We start from the raw sequence: 11,909 nt of genomic DNA on the forward strand, positions 1-11,909 counted from the left end.
CTTTAATGGTCTTTTGAAAACAAAAACGTACAGCGCATGCGTATTACTCAAAGACTGACTCCCAGAATTTAGCTTCTCAGGGAGTGCTTTTATGTGGCCTCAGCTATCCCCCAATTATAACATATGGGTTTGTGTCATCGATGGTTAAGGATAATGTTGCGGTCATGCTTGAGGATACATGGCGAGGGCGTAGCGTGTACTCTCTGTAACCCGCATCCTTACGCGGAAAACGCGCTGCCTGACAGGCTAAACGCAGGGATTACTGATAGCTCCATAACTCGGTCGTCCTGACGTGTTACTGTGGCGGAAGATGGCAGACCCCGGAGCCGTGGCAGCGAAAAGATGCGACTCAGGCTCCATGTCCTCTGTCAGTATGGAGACCATCTCGGGCCTGACGGAGCTGGAGGACCTGGAGAGAGTTTACCAGCAACTCTGCGCGGAGGAGGTTCGTAAAAAAAACGGTGGTTTGTTTGACGTGTACAGGCGGTCGCTGCCTTCCCCCACGTAAACACCCGGATCTCTGCTGCTGCGGACTCAAAACACAGCTCAGAGAAACAACTCCACTGTAACAAATTATATCCTAATGAACATACGGCAACCAAACCAACGACTTGTCTTAGTAAGTTAGGGTTAGTTACCGTTTACTGTTTGCCAGACAATGCGGAAGACCGGAGTGGCACCAAATTGTCTGAGTAGAAAACACCCCGCAACACCTGTTAAATACACTGACGTGCTGAACAGGCTGCAGGATGTAGCTCATACATTTCTCCGTTTTATGAGTAAGTGCTTTTTTTTAACTTTATTAAGGGAATGTACAATATGACAACAAAACAAACAGCCCACACCCAAACAGTGGGAATATATCCATTTCATGCCGCTTTATACCTAGCTACGTTACAGAGGGAAATGTATGATATATATTATATATCATATCTATATGATATATGATATGATATATAGCTTCAGTTATCAGTTACTTTACACGTTAAGGCATTGACATAAAAGACTCATTAGGATCTTGAAAAATATCAGGCATTACTAAATATGAATCTATCCAATTAGTAGATGTAGAGATGTTAAGAATAGATTGTGTTGTTCCAGTTTCTCAAATGTGAGGATATACTGCTTTTCCTTTTGATAATTTTAATGAATTGTTTGAAAAAATGTCAAAGCTAGAAACTGAATAAAACCAGTGTTATGAAGGTGTCACTTTGGGCTCTGGGTAATTGGGTAGAAAATAGTGACAGGAGAACATAGCATAATGCAGATTCCATGTCATATGAAAAGTGCCTTGAGATGACTTTTGTTGTGATTTGGCGCTATATAAATAAACTTGAATTGAATTATACTTGTAATGGAGTATTTTATAGTGTGGTATTAGTACTTTTATGATGAGTAAAGAATCTGAATTCTTCCTCCACCACCTAGAAATGCATTAACAGAAATACTAAAGTGTATCCTCCATCTCAAGTGACTGAAATGAGTGCTCCTATTTTACAGCTCAGCACAGATCTATACAGCCTAGATCCTTCAGCTCTTACCCTTACTCTAACCAATAATTCATGTTATTTTTTGGAAGTTGTTAAAAGATGGAAACTCATCATATGTTTTGTTGTCTGTTCACTACAGAAGGAAGTGGAAGCTGAGCTGGACAGACTGGTGGGGCAGGAGGGGACCATTCACACTAAAATGCTGGCCCTGCAGAGGATGGGGTACAGTTGTACAGATTAGAGTACTTAAAAAAAACACTGATGATCATCTCTGATTGGACTTAAAACATCAATCTTTACAAAACAATCTGTGTTGTGTTGTCACTCTCTGTCTCTCTCTCTCTCTGTCTCTTTGCTCTCAAGGCCCAACCTACAGCTGATTGGAGGAGATGCCAGTCAGCTGTCAGGTATGATCACGTTTACCTGCAGCCTGGCTGAAAACGTGAGCCGCAAAGTCAGACAGCTGGACCTGGCAAAGGTAAAAACACATACTCATTAAGTTTATTTACCTTTTTTATGAGTAGAAGAGAGCTGACTTGGCTGTATGATTAATAATAACTGGTGATAACATGCACTCAGTTTTAATAGTCAGCCTGTCTTTACTGATCTACACCACTCTGAAACAGTTTAAACAAAAGCTGAACACTGAATGATGATGTATCGGATCACGTCTTATTTTGTTTTTGTAGACTCGGCTGTATAACGTGATTCAGCGTGCTGATGACATCCTCGATCTGAAGTTTTGCACAGACGGTGTGCAGACAGCTCTGCGTAACGAAGATTATGAACAGGCTGCTGCCCACATCCATCGATACCTGTCTCTGGACCAGTCAGTTATTGAGCTGAGCAGGCAGGGAGAAGAAAGTATGAAGCCCCTGTCTCCCCATCAAAATGCATCGCTCACTGTACACTCTTACACTGCAGTGAAGATTTATTTAATTTTTTTTTTTTGCAATTTTCACTTTTAATTTGTCAGATCTTAAAAGGGATGTAGTGGTCCATGGAAAGGATAGTGAGGGCCAAGCAAAAACATTTTGGTTGGTTTTCAGACTTCTTATTGACCACTGAAACCCCAGTGTGAGGTTGTTGATACTTTTTTTCACTGCACTGTTAAGTGTTGTTGTGAATATATTCCTGTGCTTTTACATGTTTTTCCTTCACACCAGTGCTTCATGTCTCTGCGCAGGCAGCGCTGTGGATGCCAGCCTGGTCATGCTGCAGGAGGCAGAGCAGAAACTGAAAGTCATCGTCGCTGAGAAGCTCGACGAAGCTGTAGCAGCAGTCGACCTCGCACAGGTGGAAAGGTTTTTCAAGATCTTCCCTCTGTTGGGCCTCCACCAGCAGGGCCTCGCCCGCTTCGGTCAATACCTCTGCAGTCAGGTCAGTAGTAAACTCCATGGGACGTGCTCAAGTGGTGGATAGGTTTCTGGTAGGCTGGTTGCTGGGTTTACTCTCCCGTTACCAGGGAGGAGGTTTTGTGTATTTGGTCCTGTTTATTTGTCAAAACGTAAAATAGATTGAGTTCAGTTGAAAATTAGGTTAGGTAAATTAGGTAATAAGGTTTAAAATTTCTGTACATTTCATATTGAAATAACACATTTAGAGAATTGTGCGGCCTTGGTTGAGATACTGACTTTCTAAGAGCTTCCTGTTACGTGTACTCCTGTTTATTGCTTGTAAATTCAAACTTATAATATCAGTTTATCCAGACATTGCATTCACTGTGTGATCACTAAATCAGTTATCTTTGTGTTTCAGTCAGATATACCATAGTCATAGGTTACAGTATGCCATTCTGACAGTATCAGTCCTTTTTCTGTCTGTATTCCTCACTCACACAGCTCGCCTCTAAAGCTGAGGAGAACCTGCTTTTAGCTACAGGAGGAGACCTGGGTGAGAAAAGAGCGCTGCTGATATTTGCCGACACTCTGACACTGCTGCTGGAAGGTGAGAACTCAGACCTGATGCCTTTGTGGATTTTCTTCTCTCGTCTTCACTTCTTCAGATTTGATCGAAGAGTCACTTCTGGCTTGTATGTAATGCTGAACCACACAGTTTTTATTCTGTAAAATACTCATCTGACATATAAACAAGAACAAGAATCTCTTTTCGGACATCTTCTTTTAACTCTCTTACTCTATGTTCCTCTTAGGGCAATGCAATGTTACTAATAGCTACAGTTACACACAGGGTTGTCTGATTGGTCTAATTCTAAAATATTGCTGAGTCATGGCTACAGCGGTTGCTAGGAAACCCCCCAGTTATCTGAGCTGCTCCTTCTTATTAGGAAACTTTCCACCTGCGCTTTGGTACAGTAGTGTACTTGGCTCTACTCTCTCCCTAGCTAACCTTGAAAGATAAGAGTAATATGCTTTATAGTATACACATCAGACCAAGTACTGACTACATGAACATCACAGTTCCCTTCAACAACAGTCACTGTCTTTCTCTGTATACTTTTTATTCTTTTTATTTGATGTACACTCCACTAATGTACTGGTGTGTGTGTGTTTACAGGCATTGCTCGTGTAGTCGAGACTCATCAGCCCATAGTAGAGACGTATTATGGTCCAGGCCACCTGTATACACTCATCACTCACCTGCAGCAGGAATGTGACAAACAGGCCCAGAAAATAGTCGACAAGTTCATCCAGCAGAGAGGATACCACAACAAGGTTTGAATGACATCTGGGCCCTGCTCCTCAGATGTGATCTATTGATCTATCCGTCCGTCTAATCTGGATAACTCAGTCCACATGCAGAGAATTGGCCCTGGGCTGCATGAGTTAACTGTTTTTACTGCGTACTTGTACTTACTGTGACCTCAGATGTATCATGTAGTTTCAGATCGTCCAGAGCAGCATGATGAAGAGTGTACCAGGGGAGAGGATTGAGCCCAGGTATGTGTGTGTGTCTCAGCAACATTCTGCCTTCCCCTCTGTGTTTGTCTCTGTGGTGTTTTTGATTATACCTCTGTCTTACATCAACAGGGAACTGGACCCCGTACTGACAGAGGTGACCCTGATGAACGCACGGGCAGAGCTCTACCTGCGCTTTTTACGCCGTCGCATGATGGCCGACTTTGAAGTTGGAGATGCTCAGAGCATCACACAGGGTAGCTTTACATTAGTGTGATGACTTATACAAGCATGCCTTTTTGGAATGAAAACATTTCTCATTTTTTCTGTTTTTTTTTCAACACACAGAGCATCAGCAGAATGTGGAGAAGCTGCTGAAACACTGCTTGCTGAGCAGGACGATGCAGGAGCTGATCGGCTACTACATTCCCATGGAAGAATACTACATGAGGGAGTCTGTCAACAAGGTAAATACCCAGTTTATACAGTGTTGTTTGTATATTTAATCTGAAAGGAGAATCCCATTGTTAACAGATTATGTAGAAAAGGTGTGTAAAACTTGTAGTGGATCCAGAGAGTGCGGCACAGAATTTGAAATTTTTTGCTACTACTTCAACGTACCTAAAACTAAACCGAGCAGTTGGTGGTTGAGTTGCATTGTGGGTGCTAGGTTTTGAGAAGGAATAAGAATACATGAAATAAAAAAGTTAATATCTCTGGCTGTGCTGACTGACAAACTGTTGTTTGTGAATCTGACTTTGTAGAAGAACTGCAACACTAATTTGGTGGAGTACTCATTTAATCCAAATATATAGTTCTATGAAATAAGTGAATGTTTTTCAAGTAGATGAGAAGGCTTAGACTAGACTTTATTGATCCCTTGGGATGACTCCCTCAGGGAAATTAAGTGAAGTTAAGAAAATGTAGTGGATAAAGTCAGATGATGAAATAACCATGTGACCCTCTTAAAAACAGAATTTAACATATAAAATGATATTATTAAGTAAGAAATCCATGTGTTAAATGTTTAGGAAAGCCCAAATAATATTGTATTTTCCTCCCCAGGCTGTCGCTATGGATACATATGAAAAGGGTCAGCTGACCTCCAGCATGGTGGACGACTGTTTCTACATTGTGAAGAAGTGCATCAGCAGAGCTTTATCCAGCTCCAGCATAGACTGCCTGTGTGCCATGATCAACCATGCTAACTCTGTGCTGGAGTCTGACTTCAGGTGCTCACCGCTCTCTCACTGTCCTGCTGACATATTCAACATTATTATTATTTTTTTTTTCCTCCATGTTTCATGCCCATGTGTTGCCCCCTCCTCCCCCATCTGTCTCTCTTCACCTGTCAGGGAGGTGTTGTACAATAAGGTGCGCCAGGGCTTCCCGGCTACGACGCTTCAGGACATCCAGCGTGGCGTGAGCAGCGCTGTCAGTCTGATGCAGAGCAGCTTACAGCAGGGAAAGTTCAACACACTGGGCATCGAGAGCGCTGAACATGCCAAGGCTGCGTTTCTGGTAAGATGGACATGGACAGTTAAACACATTCACACACACATATACCCACTTTGCTTTTAGACAGTGCAACCTAATCTGTCAGTGATAATGATGAAGCTTTAACAAAACTAAGTCAAAATTTTATGGACAAAAAGCATCATGTTCTGGTTTGAAAGTTGCCAATTAGGGTAAAAAAAGTTTGAATGGTTGTCAGCTGCATTTCATGTTGTAGTAACGACATACAACAGTGATGATTTTGTTTCTGTTATTCCTGACATGATGCAGTGGAAAAACAACTTTACGGTCATTCAGTTGCTCTGACATTTTTTTTGTTGTATCATTTCAGCACTGAGAACTTTGTCAAGGAGATAAAACATGTTATTAATTAATTGAAAAAGATATTAATAACATATACATTCTTATAATTCTGACACATCTGCAGTAATCATTGAGATCTGATGCAGAATAATATGTGTGGCGCTGAAAAGGAAAATCAGACAGAATGTTTCCAAGAGCAGAAATCACTCATATACTGTGTCTGTACACTGAGAGCTTGACAGACAACTGATGACAGTGTGTAAAAGTGTGTTAACATGGATTCTTCTTTGAACCTTGCCTCGCCTATCAGGTTTTTGCGTGTTGTGTGTTGCCTATTGAAGGAGAGCAGCAGTAATCTAAATGAGGAATAAAATGCATGAGTGACCTCCTCTAATTTAAGTAGTGCTTTAATTTTTAAACTGACTCTCTCTGGCACTACTTCAAAAACCTTTTAACCCATTTGTCAAAAGTTAAATTGAAATCAAGACACACTCAGGTTTATATCGACTAGTTTGACCTTAGAAGCCAAAAGCCAGATTTTATTTTTAAAGAAGGAAGGAGAAAATGATTTCAGATTCGTAGTCAAGTACGCACACCTTTGTCTGGTGAGAATTCAGTAAGTCTTTAGAGACCTTTATATTGTTGTTATATTTTACCCTGTCTAATGGTTTGATGAAAACATGCACTGATCCTAGCAGGACTTTTGACCTGACCAGTCTGTGACAGTGAACACACCTGCTGTGTGAGGATTTACTCTCAGTGTTTTTGACCTGACCTGGTCATCTGCTCTACTAGCTTAGCTGATGACAGAAACCCCTCAAACAACCCAAACAACAGAGTCTGAGTTCAGAGAGTAGTTTTTGTGATTATAGAGCTAGTTAGTGTTAAAACTCATGGAGGAAATCCAGTGCACGTTATAACATATTATTATTATATATTATTATAATTTTTAAAAAATGGTATTTAGTTGTGAAGTACCTGCTCATTTTAGTCATGTTTTTGAATATGGGACTCTAATATGGGATATTAATACTGAGTGTGTGGCTTCTAGGGCAGCAGGCATAAATATTTTAGAGGTAAAACTAAATTACCAGTGGAAATGGGACTTGTGGAGATGGGACAAGATTTGTGTGTTACTGCAAATCACAGCAGAGGGAAACTATGTCAGTCAGTTGCATCAGTCTCAGTGTCACAACCAGTTCTCTGCTGCTATAAAAAGTCTGAAATATTGCTAATGATAATAACAGTCAGGCAGAGAATTACAAATTACTGCAATGAATTATGAGATTGAAGAGTTACATCAGTTTTCCCAAAGCTTCAGGCAGAGAGCAGCTTTAAAACAAATCAAACTGGCTCCAAGAGTTTATTCACACTCTTTTCTTTCCTTCTGTCTCAGGTGACTCTGAACAATGTTGAGGTGTGTAGCGAGAATATCACGACTTTAAAGAGGAATCTGGAGGTAAGTTTCACATCTTGTTTGTACCAACGCTCCTCTTTTCTATTCATCACATCATCTATAGTTCACCTCGCTGCTCAGAAATTGACCCTCTTTTGTGGGAATTTCCTCACAGAACGACTGCTCTAAGTTGTTCAGTCAAGGGGGCGGCTCTGGTGACCAAGCCAAGATCGAAAGCTGTTTGTCTGACCTAGTCAACACATCCACAAAGTTCAAGGATCTCTTACAGGTTGGACACACACACACACACACACACACATACACACACACACAGTAGAATCAGTAATGTATTGCTTTCTTACAGTAGGTGCTACAGAATGGGGAAACATTTGTTGTGTTTTAAAAAGCATTAGGGAAGTTTTTTTTACTTATTTGACGTTTGTTTGCTGGGAGAGTCACAGGATAGTAAGAAGCACAGTCCAGCTTTGTTTAAATCTGTGAATAAAATATCTGTCTTAAAGTGGCAATACATAAACACCGCCATCCCCCACCTGATACTAATAATGTTGGCGCCACTGTTGTAAAGAAAATATTGTTAGTCTCATTTTAGGAAGCTCATAGAGGTTTAGATGATCAAAGAGACAATGAATCATCTGTTTGTTTCTGGCTGCTAGCAGTAGCTTTAGCAACATGGCTGTCGCTGCCAGCCTGGCTACTGTCAAAAGCAAGAACCAACTATAAGAATCCCAATTTGAGCTAAAAACCCTGATGAAGGCAGAGTTAAACACCCAGGTGTATTGATAAGTAGGCAGGCTTTATTACTTTCTGATCTAGAGGATTGATGCCAACTGACTGTAGGTAGCTCTCTCCATAGTCAGACTGGCCATAGGAACTACTGGGACAAATCTTGATGGGCCTTAAAAAATCTATAAAACCATGACATTGTACAATCAATACTTACTTCATAACAATGAGTTAAAACATAAAGTTGTCTATTGTCACTTTAAGACAGTGTTTCTACTTTGTAGGAAGTGTAAAAATAATTATTTTATTTACATTTTTTAAAAGTAGGATACTCAGAGACATGTATATATGAGAGCCTCTGGCTATCCACTCAGTGGTAACAGTTTGATACACTGATGTCACTTTGTTTCACAGGAGGGTCTGACTGAGCTGAACACAACAGCCATAAAGCCTCAGGTCAAACCCTGGATCAGCAGCTTCCTGGCCATCTCACATAACATAGAGGAGGTAATGGTCTCAGACTCCTGCACAGAAATAAACCACAGATCAATAAAACATGTGACTGTAACTGCTGGTCTTCCTCACAGGAGGAGTTTAATGATTATGAAGCTAATGATCCCTGGGTGCAGCAACTCATCGTTAACCTGGAGCAGCTCATGGCAGAGTTCAAGGTATCTGCCACATGTGAGCCACCGCTTTGTATTTGACGAATGTACGCGCTCTCCTTTGCTATTTTTGTTTAACCTTTTCTTTGTTCTCTTGCCGCACCAGGCGGCCCTGTCTCCTGTCATTTACGACACTCTGACCAGCCTGATGACCAGCTTGATATCTATTGAGATGGAGAAGACTGTCCTCAAATGCTCATTCAGCAGGGTGAGGACTGGAGCTCAGCCACAAGATGGCACCGAGCTCCCTGTGTATCACATCACATCACATCACATCACATCACATCACTCACACACACACATGATGAAAAGCCTCCAGCAATGATTTATTAATGAGTCCAGGAAGGCCTGCGGGAGAGGGTGCTTCCTTTTTGCCACAATAGCATCTCCTATTTTGAGCAGCTTGTTTTTACAGAAAACCTCTAAATACTCCGTCCAGCATAAAGTCTTAAATAATATATCACTGCATACACGATGTATCTTTTATGTTGTTTTACACTGTGTTGGTCATTTTGTTGCAGCTCGGAGGGCTGCAGTTCGACAAAGAGCTTCGGTCTCTTGTGGCATACCTCACCACCGTGACCACCTGGACCATCAGGGATAAGTTTGCTCGACTCACACAAATGGCCACCATCCTCAACCTGGAGCGGGTAATTTACATAGTTTATACACATCAGCATAAAACCAAATTATATGTGTTAATATATTAACTAAGCATTATATTTATCTGACAGATTAAGCATATCTATACAAAACATATTATCATAATACATTTAAATATAATGCACTGTTATATAATACTGGATCCAGAAGCATATAAAATTGTTAAAATTACTCTACCAGCTACAACAATAAAATGGGGCATCAGTAATAATTAAGTAATATAGTATAACATAAGTAAAATACTTCTTACTTTTCACAGTATTTCTTCCTTGTCTTAAGAATCTAGTTTACATGGCTCACTTATGCCTATTTGTATTGCAGGTAACTGAGATCTTGGATTACTGGGGTCCTAACTCAGGCCCCCTGACGTGGCGGCTCACCCCAGCAGAGGTGCGTCAGGTTCTGGCTCTGCGCATTGACTTCAGAAGTGAAGATATCAAGAGGCTGAGATTGTGACTCATGAACGAGCGCGCTGGTTATCAGTGACCGCCGTGCAGTACCCACCTTGTGATGCATTTCACTTAAGAGCTCTGCACAATCCAGGTTTAATCCATGTTCCTGTAAATGGACGTGGGCAGGGCACGGGCAAATGGCTGGGGGATTTCTTTCTTTTCCTTTTTTTTTGTCAGAAACAAAAGTGCTCATTGCTCTTCTAGCAGATTTCAGTTGAGTTTTCAGACTACCCTCTGCTTAGTCTGCGTCAGAGCTCCTGAGCTTTTATGGGCCCGGGGTAGGTGGTTACATGGCAGGAGCGGCGAACTATTTGATACGAGTTAACTGTAAAATATGAGAATATCCTCTCTTATGTGTAATTAAAAGTGTAGATGTGTAATTGTATCTCACTGGGAGTTGGAAGCTTTTAACCTGTAAATTGCTCTGAGGAACGAGGACACCCTGGGACTGAGGAGCAGCGCTCTGCGGCTGTCGCTGAAACAGAGCAGTAATGAACATCATACCCATTAAACTGACAGAAGCAGGTCAGACAGCTGATCCAGCCTAGTCATTCAATATATGAATAGCTCCTTGTCTATGATGATGGAACACTTTTAACCTAATAAATTGAGAGCTGCTGTGCAATGCTCCTGATCCCCGCCATCCGCCACATTTCACGAAGTGCTGTCCTATTGCCATGCAAGACCTGTTCCCAATCTTTTATACATATTTCTGACACTAAATACAAAGCTGTGTTCACCAGGCAATGAAGCATTAAAAGTGGTCCATTCTCATAATATTCAGCCTAATTTCCTGGTCTAACCTTAATTCTCTGTGCAGATTAAAGCAGGTCAGTGTGTGTTTCAATTTTTGCCAAGAGGACGGCGCTGCTGTCGTACGGTTCACCATCAGCCCACTTGGTGCAATCAGACTCAGACCACAAACGCAGGGGTAGTTAGGAAAAGTGTGGCTTTAATGTAAACACAACATTCGATTGGCTCAGCACAAACATTCCACATGAGAGCAACCAATAAACTACCAAGTAGGATGGGGTGCAGCACAAAAACATTCACAGTAAAAAAAAAGAAAAAAGAAAAAGAAAAAAATCTGGTATTATCATAATATATATATACAGTACGGTGCTTTTAAGGTGAAAATGGAGATAGGATACGGGCTGATATGTGATAGGAAAGAGTATACAGGGACTGGAAGATGAATTCCTGGGTGCACAGGTGAAAATGGAGAGCTGTACTTTTTCTCTGCGAAAAGAGAAATGTGACAGACGGAGGGGAGGTGGGGTTGGGGAGGTGGGGATAATGGTTCCCTGTTTACTGAACGGGGGGGAGAGGAGGGTTAAAAAACCCCACAACTCCCCAGACAGAGGCTGCCTCAAATAATATTGTTGTCCTCGTGCAGTCTTCTATTTCTACACAGATTCACATCGAAGGGTAAAAGCACCACACAGAGAACAAGATGTTGTTGGAAGGCTGCTTTCTACCCTCTGAACCGCAGACAGGTATTGTGTACCCCAGTTTTTCATGACAGGAAATAAATAATGTGGCACGGGATTTCAGGAGGTAGGAGGAGGCATGTAGGGCATGAGGGTTAAATAAATATATCATTCGATGATAATAAAATGTTATATCTGTGTCACTTAAATAATATTAGTTGATAGTGTGAGCTATGATTTCTGATCCTAATCCCCTATCTGTCGTTCTCAGATGGTTGGCACCGATATGACGCTCTTTTTTTCTTTTTGAGATATCATTGGCTGATAGGCGTTTTCTCACGCCACAGGAGGCCAATGGCAATGGGCCAGCCAGTCTGAACAGAAGAATCCTCT

General features: G+C 41.4%; 1 protein-coding gene across 1 annotated transcript; it reads left to right on the top strand.

Annotated features, from left to right (window-relative positions):
* Window positions 1-88: 88 nt before the first annotated feature.
* cog4 (component of oligomeric golgi complex 4) lies at window positions 89-10,869 on the top strand. Its single transcript, XM_018667988.2, has 19 exons — window positions 89-445; window positions 1,630-1,712; window positions 1,854-1,968; window positions 2,180-2,354; window positions 2,677-2,870; window positions 3,332-3,437; window positions 4,008-4,165; window positions 4,332-4,390; window positions 4,481-4,605; window positions 4,697-4,815; window positions 5,414-5,580; window positions 5,704-5,869; window positions 7,563-7,625; window positions 7,738-7,851; window positions 8,721-8,813; window positions 8,894-8,977; window positions 9,078-9,179; window positions 9,493-9,621; window positions 9,956-10,869. Exons 1-19 carry the CDS (start codon window positions 311-313, stop codon window positions 10,088-10,090), a joined length of 2,322 nt encoding a protein of 773 aa, XP_018523504.1. The 5' UTR covers window positions 89-310; the 3' UTR covers window positions 10,091-10,869.
* Window positions 10,870-11,909: the final 1,040 nt, after the last annotated feature.

This window comes from Lates calcarifer, linkage group LG2 (assembly GCF_001640805.2).
Source record: "Lates calcarifer isolate ASB-BC8 linkage group LG2, TLL_Latcal_v3, whole genome shotgun sequence".
NCBI classification, from domain to species: Eukaryota; Metazoa; Chordata; class Actinopteri; family Centropomidae; genus Lates; species Lates calcarifer.